This window comes from Ovis canadensis, chromosome 23, assembly GCF_042477335.2.
Source record: "Ovis canadensis isolate MfBH-ARS-UI-01 breed Bighorn chromosome 23, ARS-UI_OviCan_v2, whole genome shotgun sequence".
NCBI classification, from domain to species: Eukaryota; Metazoa; Chordata; class Mammalia; order Artiodactyla; family Bovidae; genus Ovis; species Ovis canadensis.
Genome location: NC_091267.1, coordinates 56689998 through 56706419, shown reverse-complemented (window position 1 = coordinate 56706419; position 16422 = coordinate 56689998). Strand labels below are relative to the sequence as shown.

The window sequence follows — 16422 nt, the reverse complement described above, 5'->3', positions numbered from 1 at the left end:
TCATTCTTTTACATGTAGCTGTCTAGTTTTCCTCCTACCATTTATTGAAGAGGCTGTTTTTTCTCCATTGTGTATTCTTGCCCCCTTTGTCATAGATTAGTTGACCATAGGTGTGTGAGTTTGCCTCTGGACTTCTTTCCTGTTCCATTGATGTGTGTCTGTTTTTGTGCCAGTATCCTACTGTTTCGATTACTGTAGTTTTGTAGTACAGTCAAAGCTCTGAAGTCAAGGAGCCTAATTCCTCTAGCTCTGTCTTTGTTGCTTTTCTTTTTTTCTCCCCACAAAATTGCTGTAGCTATTTGGGACCTTTTGTGTTTCCATACAGATCTTAAAATGTTTTGTTCTAGTTCTGAAAAGGTGAACCAAAGTCATGTCCAACTCTTTGCGAGCCCATGGAATTCTCCAGGCCATAATACTGGAGTGGGTAGCCTTTCTCTTCTTCAGGGGATCTTCCCAACCCAGGGATCGAACCCAGGTCTCCCACATTGCAGGCAGATTCTTTACCAACTGAACTACCAGGAAAGTTCTGAAAAAGGCTATTGGTAATTTCATGGGGATTACATTGAATCTATAGATTAGAATAGTCTCTAATACCATACATAGAAACAAACTCAAACTGGATTAAAGACCTAAATGTAAGTCTGGGTACTATAAAACTTTTAAAGGAAAGCATAGGCAGAACACTCTCTGCCTAAGATATTACATAAATCACAATAATATCTTTTTGCTTCACCTCCTAGAGTAATGAAAATAAAAACAAAAATGAACTGTGGGTATATTTGAGATAATCAGGAAAATTTTACCTTTTACTCTATAGTTGATGATATTAGGAATTATATTTTTAGATATTATAATAGAATTGTGAGTATATTTTTTAAAAACTCATTTAATGAATATATGGTGAAAATACCTACATGTGAAATTCAGATGTCTGGAATTTGTTATAAAATTATCCTTGAGGGGTGAGGCTTAAGTGGATGAAGATGTAGATAAAGTAAGATTGGCCATGAATTGATCATTGCTAAATTGGGTGATGGATGGTAATTCATTATACTGTCCACCTCATTTTATGTATGTTCAAAATTTTTCCACACAGTAATACTACTATTAGAAGTTTTTCAAAGAGGTCAGTTTTTTAAGCTCAGATATAATTGACATATAACATTATATTAGTTTCAACTGTACAAGGTAATGATTCCTTGTTTGTATAAATTGCAAAATGATCACCACAATAAGTTAACATCCATCACTACACATGGTTACAGATTTTTTTTCTTGTGATGAGAACTTTTAAGCTCTATCTTTCAGCAACTTTCAAATATTCGGTACAGTATTGTTAACCTTAGTCCCCATGCTGTACATTACATTCCTAGGACTGACTGAGTTTATAACTGGAAGTTTGTACCTTTTGACTGCCTTCACCCATTCTACTCTGTACCCCCAAAGCCCCAACCACTGGCATCACCAATCTGTTCTCTGTACAAGGAGATGATTTTTAAAATGAAATGTTACGTAGATACAAGGAGATGTGTATCACAGCATTAATTACACTGTTTTGAAACTGTAAATAAATGACTTCCAGAAAAATGGTATATCAGCTACATAGATTATCATATGGTCTTTAAAATTATAATCATGTAGGTTAAGTAGCAGTGTGGGAAATTTTTAATAAATGGAGAAAAGACCACAAAATTCTGCATGTACTGACTGGTGTGTGTATAAAGGAAAGACTGTGTATGCAGACATAGAGAACAAACTTGTGGACACAAGTCTGTAGAATTTCCACTCCTCCACAAGCGTCACTTGTTTGGTAACTGTAGAGGTCATTTGGGGCATGCTGCCTGTATGCTTTGTTCTAAGTGTTTCAGCACTTGAAGAAAATTGCTTCTTTTAGTGTGAGAACATTACTTCCTTTAGTGTAACTCATCCTGCAGTTAGACTGCCTGGGTTTACTTCCAATTCTGCTGGCTAGGTGTGTGGCTTGGGTAAATTCTTAGCTATTGTAAATTTCTATTTCTTAATCTCTAAATTGAATTGACATAAGAATTAGATGTGATGATGCATATACACACAAAGAATAAAATAATTATCAGGTAATTCATTGAAACTGAAATAATCACCGGAGTTATTTTTCCTCTAAGGGATTATTTCTCATCTGTCTCAGTGGAAACTTCATGAAATTTCATGGGCTTAAAAAAATTTTTTTTTTGTACATTAAAAAATTGTGGTAAAATACACATAACAAAGTTTACAGTTCACAATTTAGTGCCATTAAGTAATTCACGATACTATCCAGCTGTCAGCGCTATCTCAGTCCAAAGCCTATTCTTTATCCCAGATGGAAACCTATCCCTTCTCCAGCCCATGGCAGCCACTGATCAGCTTTCTGTCACTGTGGATTTATGTATTCTGGTATTTCATATAAATGGAATCATATGGTATATGACTTTTGGTGTCTAGCTTCTTAGACTGAGTGTAATGTTTTTAAGGTTCCATGTTGTAGCATGTGTCAGTACCTTTTTCCTTTTTATGGCTTAATAAGATTCCATTTTGTGAATATACCACAGTTTGTTTATCCACTCCTCAGCTAAGAATATTTGAATTATTTTCACCTTTTTTTTGGCTGCTGTGAATGGTGCTGGTATGAACATTTGTGTTTCAGTTTTTGTTTGAATACCTACTTAAAATTCTTTTGGAAATACACCTCAGGAATGGAATTGCTGGATCACATGGTAATTCTATCTTTAACTTTTTGAGAAACCATCAAGCTATTTTTCACAGTGGCTTCACCATTTTCATTTCTACTAGCAATACACAAGGGTTCCAATTTCTCCACATTCTTGCTAACACTTACTTTCCATTTTCTCTTTGCTTTTATAGCCATCCTAGTGGTTGTGAGTGGTATCTAATTGTGGTTTTGATTTGCATTTTCTTAATGACTTGTGATGGTGAGAATCTTTTTATTTGCTTTTTGGCCATTTGTCTACTTTCTTTGGAAGAATGTCTGTTCAGGTCCGTTTTTAAATTAGGTTGTTTGTCTTTTGTTGAGTTTAAGAGTTCTTTACGCATTCCGAATAGTAGATCATTATTAGATATATGATTTGCAAATATTTTCTCTGCTTCTGTGGATTGTCTTCTCATGCGTTTGATAGAATCTTTTGATGTACATTTTTTTTTTTAATTAGAGGATAATTGTTTTCACAAAGTAGTATTCGTTTCTGCTCTACAACAACGTGAATCAGCCAGAAGTATACATATATCCAGGTTAGGCATTGCTCTGCTGACAAAGGTCCGTATAGTCTTCCCAGTGGTCACACATGGTTGTGAAAGCTGGACCGTAAAGAAGGCAGAACACCAAAGAATTGATGCCTTCGAACTGTGGTGCTGGAGAAGACTTTTGAAAGTCTCTTGGACAGCAAGGAGATCAAACCAGTGAATATTAAGGGAGATAAACCCTGAATATTCACTGGAGGGACTGATGCTAAAGCTGAAGTTCCAGTATTTTGGTCCCTGATGTGAACAGACGACTCATTGGAAAAGTCCCTGATGCTGGGAAAGAGTGAGGGCAGAAGGAGAAGAGGCATCAGAGGATGAGATGGCTGGACGGCATCACTGATGCAGTGAACATGAACTTGGGCAAATTCTGGGAGATGGTGAGGGACAGGGAAGCCTGGCGTGCTGCAGTCCATGGGGTTGCAAAAAGTTGGACCTGACTGGGCAACTGAACAACATACATATATTCCCCTCCTTCTTGAACCTTCCCACCTCTTCCCACCCCTCTAGGTTGTCACAGAGCACTGAATTGAGTCCCTGTGGTACATAACAACTTCCCAATAGCTGTTTTACATAGGATACTATAAATGTTTCAGTGCTATTCTCTCAATCCATCCCACCCTCTCCTTCCCCCACTGTGTCTACAAGTCTGTTCTCTATGTCTGTGTCTCTATTGCTGCCCTGCAAATATGTTCATCTGTAACGTTTTTCTAGATTCCACACACACAGATACAGATATATGTCATTATACAATGCTTGTTTTTCTGACTTACTCCACTCTGTACAGTCTCTAGGTTAATACACCTCAGTTAAACTGCCTCAGATTCATTCCTTTTTATGGCCAGGTAATATTCCATTGTATGTATGCACCACAACTTCTTTATCCATTCATTTGTAGATGGACATTTAGGTCGCTTCCATGTCCTGGCTATTGTATATAGAGCTGCAGGGAACGTTGGGATACATGTGTCTTGATTTTCTCAGGGTATGTGCCGAGTAGTGGGATTGATGGGTCATATGGTAGTTTTATTCCTAGCTTTTTAAGGAATCTCCATACTGTTCTCTATGGTGGCTGTACCAATTTACATTCCCACCAACAGTGCAAGAGGGTTCCCTTTTCTCTCCAGCATTTATTGTTTCTAGATTTTTTGATGATGGCCTTTTTGACTAGTGTACAATTTTAACTTTGAAGTCTAATTTATCCATTTATAGCCATACCTTAGGGGAATTGCAAGTTTAGCTCCAGACTACTGCAACAAAGCAAAGGTTGCAGTAAAGTGAGTTACATGAATATTTTGGTGTTTCCCATTGCATATAAAAGTTACATTTATACTATACTATAGTCTATTATAAAGTGTATAATAGCATTATATCTAAAAAACAATACATACTTTAAAATATAAAACAAAAAACCAGTTACAATAGTAACAGCAAAGATCACTGATCACATTACCACAACAAATACTAATAAAATAATAAAAGTTAATAATAATAAAATAAAGTAAATAATAAAATAATGATAAGAAAAAGTTTGAAATATTGTAAGAATTATCAAAATGTGCCACAGAGACAAGAAGTGAACAAATGCTGCTGGAATAATAGCATTGATAAACTTGCCTAATGCACAGGGTCACTACAAACCTTCAATTTGTTAAAAACACACTATCTGCAATGCATAATATAGTGCTATAGTAAAGTAAGATATGCTGTATCTAGTGCTTTTGGTATCATATCTTAAAAACTGCTACAAAGTTCATGACCATGAAGGTTCACCACTATGAAGGTTCACTTCACCTTCGAAGAGTTTTATAGTTTTGACTCTTAAATGTAGATCACTGATCCGTTTTGAGTTAATATTTATGTATGCTGTGACATAGGGGTACAATGTTTTTCCCCCATGTGGATATCCACTTTTCCAAGCATCATTTGTTGAAGAGACTATTCTTTCGCTCCGTAATGGTCTGGGCACTTTCATCAAAAATCAGTCAAGCATAGATATATGGGTTTATTTCTAGACTCTCAGTTGTGTGTCATCAATCTGTATATTTGTTGTTATGCAAGTACCACTTTGTTTTCATTACTGCAACTTTGAGGTAAGTTTTTTTTTATTATAGCAATAGTGAAATTTATTTTTATTTTATTTATTTTTTTATATTACTTTACAATACTGTATTGGTTTTGCTATACATTGACATGAATCCGCCATGGGTGTACATGAGTTCCCAATCCTGAACCCCTCTCCCACCTCTCTCCCCATATCATCTCTCTAGGTCATCCCAGTGCACCAGCCCCAAGCATCCCCCTGTATCAAACCTAGACTGGTGATTCGTTTCTTACATGATAGTATACATGTTTCAATGCCATTCTCCCAAATCATCCTACCCTCTCCCTCTCCCTCAGAGTCCAAAAGTCTGTTCTATACATCTGTGTCTCTTTTGCTGTCTCGCATTCAGGGTTATCATTACCATCTTTCTAAATTCCATATATATATGTTAGTATACTGTATTGGTGTTTTTCTTTCTGGCTTACTTCTCTCTGTATAATCGGCTCCAGTTTCATCCACCTCATTAGAACAGATTCAAATGTATTCTTTTTAATGGCTGAGTAAGAGTTGACTCATTGGAAAAGACTTTGATGCTGGGAGGGATTGGGGGCAGGAGAAGAAGGGGACGACAGAGGATGAGATGGCTGGATGGCATCACTGACTCGATGGACGCAAGTCTGAGTGAACCCTGGGAGTTGGTGATGGACAGGGAGGCCTGGCGTGCTGCGATTCATGGGGTCTCAAAGAGTCGGACACGACTGAGCGACTGAACTGAACTGAACACTCCATTGTGTATATGTACCACAACTTTCTTATCCATTCGTCTGCTGATGGACATCGAGGTTGCTTGCATGTCCTGGCTGTTAAAAACAGTGCTGTGATGAATATTGGGGTACATGTGTCTCTTTCAGTTCTGGTTTCCTTGGTGTATATGCCCAGCAGTGGGATTGCTGGGTCATAAGGCAGTTCAGTTTCCAGGTTTTTAAGAAATCGCCACACTGTTCTCCATAGTGGCTGTACTAGTTTGCACTCCCACCAGCAGTGTAGGAGGGTTCCCTTTTCTCCACACCCTCTCCAGCATATATTGCTTATAGACTTTCGGATCACAGCCATTCTGACTGGTGTGAAATGGTATCTCATTGTGGTCTTGATTTGCATTTCTCTGATGATGAGTGATGTTGAGCATCTTTTCATGTGTTTGTTAGCCATCCGTATGTCTTCTTTGGAGAAATGTCTGTTTACTTCTTTGGCCCATTTTTTGATTGGGTCATTTATTTTTCTGGAATTGAGCTGCAGGAGTTGCTTGTATATTTTTGAGATTAGTTGTTTGTCAGTTGCTTCATTTGCTGTTATTTTCTCCCATTCCGAAGGCTGTCTTTTCACCTTGCTTTTAGTTTCCTTTGTTGTGCAGAAGCTTTTAATTTTAATTAGATCCCACTTGTTTATTTTTGTTTTTATTTCCAGTATTCTGGGAGGTGGATCATAGAGGGTCCTGCTGTGATTTATGTCGGAGAGTGTTTTGCTTATGTTCTCTAGGAGTTTTATAGTTTCTGGTCTTATGTTTAGATCTTTAATCCATTTTGAGTTTATTTTTGTGTATGGTGTTAGAAAGTGTTCTAATTTCATTCTTTTACAAGTGGTTGACCAGTTTTCCCAGCACCACTTGTTAAAGAGATTGTCTTTTCTCCATTGTATATTCTTGCCTCCTTTGTCAAAGATAAGGTGTCCATAGGTGCGTGGATTTATCTCTGGGCTTTCTATTTTGTTCCATTGATCTATGTTTCTGTCTTTGTGCCAGTACCATACTGTCTTGATGACTGTGGCTTTGTAGTAGAGCCTGAAGTCAGGCAGGTTGATTCCTCCAGTTCCATTCTTCTTTCTCAAGATTGCTTTGGCTATTCGAGGTTTTTTGTATATCCATACAAATTGTGAAATTATTTGTTCTAGCTCTGTGAAAAATGCCACTGGTAGCTTGATAGGGATCGCATTGAATCTGTAGATTGCTTTGGGTAGTATACTCATTTTCACTATATTGATTCTTCCAATCCATGAACATGGCATATTTCTCCATCTATTAGTGTCCTCTTTGATTTCTTTCACCAGTGTTTTATAGTTTTCTATATATAGGTCTTTAGTTTCTTTAGGTAGATATATTCCTGAGGTAAGTTTTAAAATTTGGAAGCTGGAGTCTCCAGCTCTCTTCAAGATTGTATCAGCTATTTGGGGCCCTTGCAATTCCACATGAATTTTAGGATCAGCTTTTCTATTTCTTCAAAAAGGCCTTTGGGATTTAGTTAGGAATTGCATTCAATCCATAGATCATTTTGTGTAGTATTATTATCTTAACTCAAGAGAAGACTCTTGAGAGTTTCTTAGACTGCAAGGAGAGCAAACCAGTCAATCCTAAAGGAAATCAACCCTGAATATTAATTGGAAGGACTGATGCTGAAGCTGAAGCTCCAGTATTTTAGCCACCTGATGCAAAGAGCCGATTCATTGGAAAAGACCCTGATGCTTGAAAAGATTGAAGGCAGGAGGAGAAGGGGACAACAGAGGATGAGATGGTTGGATGGCATCACCAACTCAATGGACATGAGTTTGAGCAAGCTCTGAGAAATGGTGAAGGACCGAGAAGCCTGGAGTGCTGCAGTCCATGAGATCGCAGAGTCGGACACGACTGAGTGACTGAACAACAACGACCATCTTAACAATATTAAGCCTTCCAACCCATGAATACAGGATGTCTGTCCATTTTTTTGTCTTCTTTAATTTCTGTCAGCAATACTTTATAGTTTCAGTGTGTAAATCTCACACCTCCGTGGTTAAATTTATTCCTTAGTAGTATTATTATTTATTTTTTACTATTTAAAAAATGGAAATAGAATGTTTTTGTGTTGATCATGTATCTCCCACCTTTGCTAAAACTTCTTAGTGCTAATAATTTTTGTGGATTATTTACATATACGATTATACCATATACATAAAAAGATTTTAGACTTTCACACCAGGTTTTCCAAGTTGCAGGGCACAGCCTATTAGTGGGTTGTGAAATCAGTTGATTGTGTAAGTTTGATTTTGTAAAATGTTTGTGTATAAAACATACACTTATGCATGTGTTTGAATCCTTATGTAAAATGTATTTCTTACTATGAATTACAGTCAAAAATGTTATGCCATATTTCACAGCATGTAATTGGAGTATAAAATTGTGGGACTAGTGAAAGGTGGAAGTCCTAGCAGTTGCCTTTCATCACCTTGGAAATGATAATTTTATGTGAGAAGCTCTCTTCTGCATATAAAAATAATTGAGCAAAATGAACTCTGTTCATTGGTTGCTCTGTGAATAATTAAACTTGTGCAATTTTGCTCTCATGCTCCCAGTGCATCAGTTCTTAGCCTGTTTGTGAAGAAAGTTTGTTGCTGACACACTTGCTGAAATATTTTCCTGAGAATGTATTTTATTAAAGATAGTAATCTATTAAATTGCATACAATACTTATTACAAATGAAAAATAACAGAAAGCCACATTATGAAGGATATTATAAGCTACAAAGATATCTCTTACTCTCCAAAAGATACAAGTTATTAAATATAATAAATGTATATTAATGTCAAGCATATGCTAAAGAATAAAGGAGAACTTACAACTTTTTAATGCAGATACATTAAAACATAACTACTGTGCACAGATGCAGAATTATTATAGAAAGATTAAATTATCCTAATGCATTATAGTCTTGACAGGATGTCTTTTCCAATCTAGTAAATTGTTTGATTTTTCTAAAGTGTTGTGCATGGTATTAAATTGCATCTTTGACCCAGAAGTAGTTATGGGCTGTGTACCTGCTGATGACGTTAGGACTGGAGGTGTCACAGTTGCCCTCTGCCCTCTTTCCACCACTGCCCGTCTAATGATGAGGTATCTTCCCAGTGGTCCACATGTCTTCTTGGCATTCTTGTTACCAAATGGTACAACTCCGTGTGTTTTGGAATGAGCTTGGGCTTTAGAATCAAATATGACTGTGTTGAATCCTCCTCCCTTACGTTAACTTTATGACCATGGACAAGTCACTAGCTTCCTCTGAAGCCTCAGTTTCATTGCTATAAAGTGGTGCTAATTCAGGGCTACATGGAAGAGTAAATGATGATATGGTGTGTATATAATATGTCAAATATAGGACCTGGTATGGTAAATAATAAATGGTAGCTATTAAAATACCTGAGTTATGATCAGTACTCTGTAAGAGGTTGTCCCTCTTCTACTTCCAGGCCACACTTTTACACGCATGCTGTCATTGTCAAGTAGAAGCTAATTCTGGAAGCTCACCTGTGCTGGGGGATTGTTAGTTACAAACCTCTCTTTCTGTATAATTGTGTGGACTTCCGTGGTGGTCTTGTTGTGCATTCAGCTTTGGGTTATGGGAATCATGGGGTTGCCTTGCCATGTGATATGAAAATGGGCACTACCAGGTTTGTCTGTATTTCAGGTACCTTAAAACCACAGATAATAAGCAGGCACCATTGTTTTCCTTTTCTGTAGCTGTGTGCTGCTCATCTCCCAACTGAAGCAGAGGCACCAAATCATTACCAGGCAGTATGTCGTGCACTGTTTGCAGAGACGATGGAGCTGCATACGTTTCTGACCAAAATCAAGAGTGCGAAGGAGGTGAGTGCTGCTGCTCCCTATTTCGGGCATTGTGAAAGACAGACCTGATTTCTAACACTGCCCATCATGTTATTTAAAGTATTTATCTCTGTCCTTCTGATGAGTGCTGAAAATTATTCAGGAAAGAAGCAACTTAGGCAAAATGAAATCTGTTCCTTAAAATGTTACCATGTGAATCCATGTGATAAAACAGATTTTCATAAAGCTTCCTTACAAATGGAAAATAAATATTGCTGAACTGGTTGAATCAGTTTCCCATATGACTTTTTTTTTTTTTTTAACACTTTCTGCCTCTCTTTTTTCCATTTTAAAGCATGTTGATGTGTCTTTCAGGAAGGGATATGGACTTGGAAAGGAAGCTGCACTTCTGGTAATTTAACTTATATAGTAGATGTGATTAGATATTTAATGCAGGAGATGTGAATTAACGTTAAGATAATCCAGGGTCTCATGTTAGCTATTATTTATCATTGTCTAGAAGTTAAAAATACTGTGTGTGGAGTCCAAAGAAACTCATACAAGTTTATTTACAAGGTGAATTGCCGTATTTTACATCCCACAGACACAGTTGTGAAGATTCTTGAGGTCTGGGTAAAGCACCTGGCACACAGTAAGAGCTTAGTATATGATCAGTGGTGGTTATCATTTCTTTTGTGACTAAAGTATGGAGTTTATCTGAGACACTAGGGTTTGTTTTTTTTTTGGTTTTTTATTTTTATTTTTTTAAATTTTAAAATCTTTAATTCTTACATGTGTTCCCAAACATGAACCCCCCCTCCCACCTCCCTCCCCATAACATCTCTCTGGGTCATCCCCATGCACCAGCCCCAAGCATGCTGTATCCTGCGTCAGACATAGACTGGCGATTCAATTCTTACATGATAGTATACATGTTAGAATGCCATTCTCCCAAATCATCCCGCCCTCTCCCTCTCCCTCTGAGTCCAAAAGTCCGTTATACACAGCTATGTCTTTTTTCCTGTCTTGCATACAGGGTCGTCATTGCCATCTTTCTAAATTCCATATATATGTGTTAGTATACTGTATTGGTGTTTTTCTTTCTGGCTTACTTCACTCTGTATAATTGGCTCCAGTTTCATCCATCTCATCAGAACTGATTCAAATGCATTCTTTTTAATGGCTGAGTAATACTCCATTGTGTATATGTACCACAGCTTTCTTATCCATTGCTCTGCTGATGGACATCTAGGTTGTTTCCATGTCCTGGCTATTATAAACAGTGCTGCGATAAACATTGGGGTACATGTGTCTCTTTCAGTTCTGGTTTCCTTGGTGTGTATGCCCAGCAGTGGGATTGCTGGGTCATAAGGTAGTTCTGTTTGCAATTTTTTAAGGAATCTCCACACTGTTTTCCATAGTGGCTGTACTAGTTTGCATTCCCACCAACAGTGTAGGAGGGTTCCCTTTTCTCCACACCCTCTCCAGCATTTATTGCTTGCAGATTTTTGGATCGCAGCCATTCTGACTGGTGTGAAGTGGTATCTCATTGTGGTTTTGATTTGCATTTCTCTGATAATGAGTGATGTTGAGCATCTTTTCATGTGTTTGTTAGCCATCCGTATGTCTTCTTTGGAGAAATGTCTATTTAGTTCTTTGGCCCATTTTTTGATTGGGTCGTTTATTTTTCTGGAACTGAGCTGCGTAAGTTGCTTGTATATTTTTGAGATTAGTTGTTTGTCAGTTGCTTCATTTGCTATTATTTTCTCCCATTCAGAAGGCTGTCTTTTCACCTTGTTTATATTTTCCTTTGTTGTGCAGAAGCTTTTAATTTTAATTAGATCCCATTTGTTTATTTTTGCTTTTATTTCCAGAATTCTGGGAGGTGGATCATAGAGGATCCTGCTGTGATTTATGTTGGAGAGTGTTTTGCCTGTGTTCTCCTCTAGGAGTTTTATAGTTTCTGGTCTTACATTTAGATCTTTAATCCATTTTGAGTTTATTTTTGGAGACACTAGTTTATTTTTTTATTTTATTTTTTTTTAGTTTTTTATTTTTTAAATTTTAAAATCTTTAATTCTTACATGCGTTGAGACACTAGTTTAAAACTCACAATGACACACAGCTTGGGGAGAGACCCATATGAGATTTGTAAGGGAAGAAGGACAATACTAACTTGTATTAAAGTGAGACTCCTTAGCTGTGCTAATACGGAAGATTCGGGTGTCTGAGCCAGATGACCCTTTGTAAATCACCCTGAATGGATCTGTTTTGTTAATATATTTGTGAATGAGAGCTCCAAGCATTCTTCTTTAGGTCTAACCAGGATTCTGCTTGTAATTTGTCTTTTTTTGATGAGCTAATGAAAAGTTATGTCTGTTTTTCTAGGAATTTATAGAATTGGACCCAAGGGCAAGTCTTTAACAGGATGGAAAGGGTGAACTGAAAGTTGTTTGAAGAATAAATATAAACATATCTCATGGGCTAGCTTATCCTCCTGGGGAGGACCAGAGCACAGAGGGTCTGAGGGCACACCCAAAACACAGCCTCAATTAAGGTTTGGTGAATAATAGGTTTACTAGAAAGATCACTTTTGGTAATTATCTTCCCCAGCTTGTTGGAATTGAGATGGTCTTCTTCAGAGAGGCTCCTGTTATTTTCAGAGTGCGAGTAGAGTCCTGTGCAGTTAGGGTCAAGTAAATGAGTTTGTAGAATCTTTCTGACACAGGTGTTCTTGGGAATCATTTCTGAATTAAAGAACAGTATTAATAAATATTTTTTCTATTCCAGGGAGCATAAACAATTGTGTTTCTTTTTTGCTCTTGATGAAAACTTTGTTTTGCCAAATAAATTCTCAGAGATTTTTTTAAGTAAAAGTCTATTTAAAGAGACATCCCACAAATGGAGTAAAAGAACATGAGTGTTTGGGACCACTAGTGGCTTTGATGCCTGCAGAGACTGGCCAGGCCCTGGTAAAGGTTGGGGACCTAGGGTCAGGGTTTTGGCTTTATGCCCCACTGTCACCTCCAGCAGCACCTGATGTCTGGGTCATTATAGATACTGGTTCTGTCCAGTTTGATCATCTCCTGCTGCTCTGGTTCCTTACTTTGCTGATCTTGCCTCAGCTTTTTCCATCCTTCTTTCTAGAAACTGTGTTCCATGTTTAGAAAAATCTCCTCTGAACCTCAGTCTTCTCTGAGGACTCCTGCTCCCCCAGGCAGTGCTTTCTCTGCCTCGTCTGTGCGAGGCTGCTCTGCTCTCATGGCTGCAGGTCTCCAGACTGGGTGGATGGGTGATGTTCTCGGTCTGCTGCTGCTTAGTCGGGACTCCTCACACTTGTACCAGAACCCCACACCATCCACTTCTGCTACTCTTGAGCCCATTGACATTGTCATCTGCCATCATCTCGACTGATTTGTTTGATGAAAAGCAACTCCGGCTGTGTATCCTTGACCCTCCTCTACCTCAGCACTCTGGATTCCTGAACATACCTTTGAAAGTGAAAGTCACTTGAGTCGTTTCCAATTTTCTGTGACCCCATGGACTATACAGTCTGTGAAATTCTCCAGACCAGAATACTGGAGTGGGTAACCTTTCCCTTCTCTAGCATATCTTCCCAATCCAGGGATCGAACCCAGGTCTTCTGCACTGAGGGCAGATTCTTTATCAGCTGAGCCCCAAGGGAAGCCCAAGCATACCTTTGTCCTCATGATAACCTGCTATCATTCCATCTTGGAAATCACCCCTGATGCAGCTCTGTCCTTCGAACTCATCCCTCATTGCCAGCTGAACTGGTCTTGTCTCTTGACCCCCCTACCCCTTTTCTTCCAGTTTATCAGCCCTTCCTGGATTCACTCCCTGTCCTCTGTGGATGAGAGTCTGTTCAAGAGTTCAGTCCACATGTGCAACCTGGAGTATTCCAGTAGCTGCCTGCTGGCCTCATCACTGTGAATCCATCCAGTTCAGCTTCCACTGTGTCTGGGAGTGATTCCTGCAGATCACAGATCTGACCTGAGGGGTCCGACTCCAGGCCCAGACCTCCGTGTGGTTTTCCAGGACTGAGCCAAGGCCTGCTTTCCCTAGCAGGCCGCCCTCCCTGCACAGGACTTGGGTGCTGCACTCTGGTTTTCTGAAGGCGACAGTGAAGGCGCCAGAGGACTCAGGCGCTCTGCCCATGGCTGTTCATGTGCACCTCATCGTCCAACGCCTCCACTCTGAGGCACTTACCTCCCCTCTTTCCCTCCCAGCAGCCCAGGCCATGACGTATTTGCAGTGAGGAAGCCCCCCACCTGCACTGCCCGTCGTCTGACCGTACTGGTGCTATCTTGGGAGGACATGGAGCAGGGGAGCAAAATACCCTTGTCGGCCTCTTGGCTGCACGGACACAGAGGGGAATAAGGGCCAGTTGCCACTTTCAGTTTGGCTGGCCCTTCTGACCCTTGGACACCTGGCAGCTTGACACAGGCAATTTGCTTCCTGGTTAACGTGACTCCGATTGCCTGGAGGGTGAAATGAAACTCCATTGTGTTGCCTGTGAGGCCTTCATGGCATTTCACCTACTCTTGTTTTATTCTCCTTTTCAGCTCTCCCTTTGTTGCGTTTTTATGCTCTCCAGTCAGAATTACTTAGTTTCTGAATATGCTGTGCTTGCTGTACGTCTGGGACCCCAGTATAATACTTCATGCTTTCTGTCTGGAGTTCTCTCCCTGCCTTGTCTTGTTGGTGATCTCTCTCTGACTTGTCTAAACCCTGCTCATGTGTCATCTCCCTCCACCCTTCACTTCCTTTGTGTCCTGTACTCCCCGCACTTCTCATGCTCTCTGGGAGTTCTTATGTCTTTGAGCTCTTTCTCCACAGCCGGGCTGGACATTTCTTGAGATAAATGACTGTGCTTTAAGTCATCTTCCTCTTAATGACTCACTGTAGTGTGTGCACGCAGGAAACACTCTGGAAATGTTTGTTGAACTGAAATAATTTATGCATTGTATCTGTGTTTTTTTAGAATATCAGAAATTTTCTGGTGGAAGGCATTGTTGACTTTTGGAAACATTATGATCCAGATATTTCTAGTAAATATGAGAAGTTTTATGGCTGTCATTGAGGTCTTGAAATGCTCTCCGTTCAATTTACACAGAAGAGATTATTTAACAGGGAGTCTTGAGAAGGCAAGCTGTGAAACCTGTGGAAATCCTGACGTGAATGTTCTGTACTGTTTCATTACAGATTTTATACTCATGCATGGCCTGTCAACACTGAGGTTTTAGGAGTAAAGTTTTACAGGGTCCAAGTGGATTCCCCCTTCCTCTTTGATTTATGCAGTTTTCTTGAAATTAGAAAAAATTTTTATGCATATTAGTTCATGCTTGTATGTTAGTCATTTTAACCTTTAACCTAGTCTCAGGAGTGCTAAGTCCACACTAATAAAATACTCTGCGCTAATTTGGTATTTTTCCTGAAGATCTCAAAATATATAATTTAAGAATCAGATAGTCTTTCTTCTATATCTATGAGTTAGTGCATATCAACTGGAATTTTCAAAGTATTAACCTGATTCAACAGGTTGGTTACAGATTATCAGTGATGTTTCTAGCAACCATATATCTGTGTATATGTGCATGTGTATATATAAAATTAGGGTAGAATATTAGTGTCAGAACATTTGAGCTCAGTGTTGATGTTCTTGATTTGATAGACCAAAGGTATTTTAATTATGTTAAACTTCTTATATGCTCAGTTGGCAGTTTATTAAAATGTAAAACCTATAATCAATTTCCAAGTGTTGTAATTGTTTTAGGAGGTCATTACATTTGCTAGACCTGGCTGCTCTGCAGAGCACAAGGCCTTTAGTTCATCTGTTTATTTAGGAGGCAAATTCATTTTCATTCTAATCCCTTTTCATAATGCAATGATTTCCTTCTTAAACAATGAATGAGACCCTTGAAGATTGTTCTCTAAATGATAGGATTTGGATTGGCTGCTGTTACTCTGTCTCAGAGGCAATTTGATACCCTGGAAAATGAGCACATAGTCCAGTGTGTCTCCTAAGCAGTTGATACTCTGGGATGCAAGTGTAGATGGAGGAACTGTCCTTTCAGTGCCATACACTCGGTGCAGCAGGTCATATGAAAGATGAGACAGCCATGCGCTCGTGCCAGTGAACCCCCTACCCAACCACAGCCTGGTCCCAACTGGCTGGTGTGGCTGGTGAGCAAGTGCAGTGGAGAGGGGAGAATTGAACTTGGCAATTTCAAGTGTAAATTATTTTGGTTGAAAAAAGGAAATTATATTAATGGCAGTGCGCTTTCAGTTCAGTTCAGTCGCTCAGTTGTGTCTGACTCTTTGCGACCCCATGAATCGTAGCACACCAGGCCTCCCTGTCCATCACCAACCCCTGGAGTTCACTCAGACCCACGTCCATTGAGTCAGTGATGCCATCCAGCCATCTTATCCTCTGTTGTCCCCTTCTCCTCCTAGTTCAGT

At 39.1% G+C, this 16422-nt stretch overlaps 1 protein-coding gene across 3 annotated transcripts in view; it reads left to right on the top strand.

The window, feature by feature from the left end:
* SPIRE1 (spire type actin nucleation factor 1) overlaps positions 1-16422 on the top strand; it is a 142026-nt gene that overhangs the window by 60191 nt on the left and 65413 nt on the right. For all 3 annotated transcript variants that reach the window (XM_069569033.1, XM_069569032.1, XM_069569034.1), the window contains exon 4: positions 9859-9984. In XM_069569033.1, coding sequence (XP_069425134.1) covers positions 9859-9984 — 126 coding nt within the window. The remainder of the gene's footprint in view (positions 1-9858; positions 9985-16422) is intronic.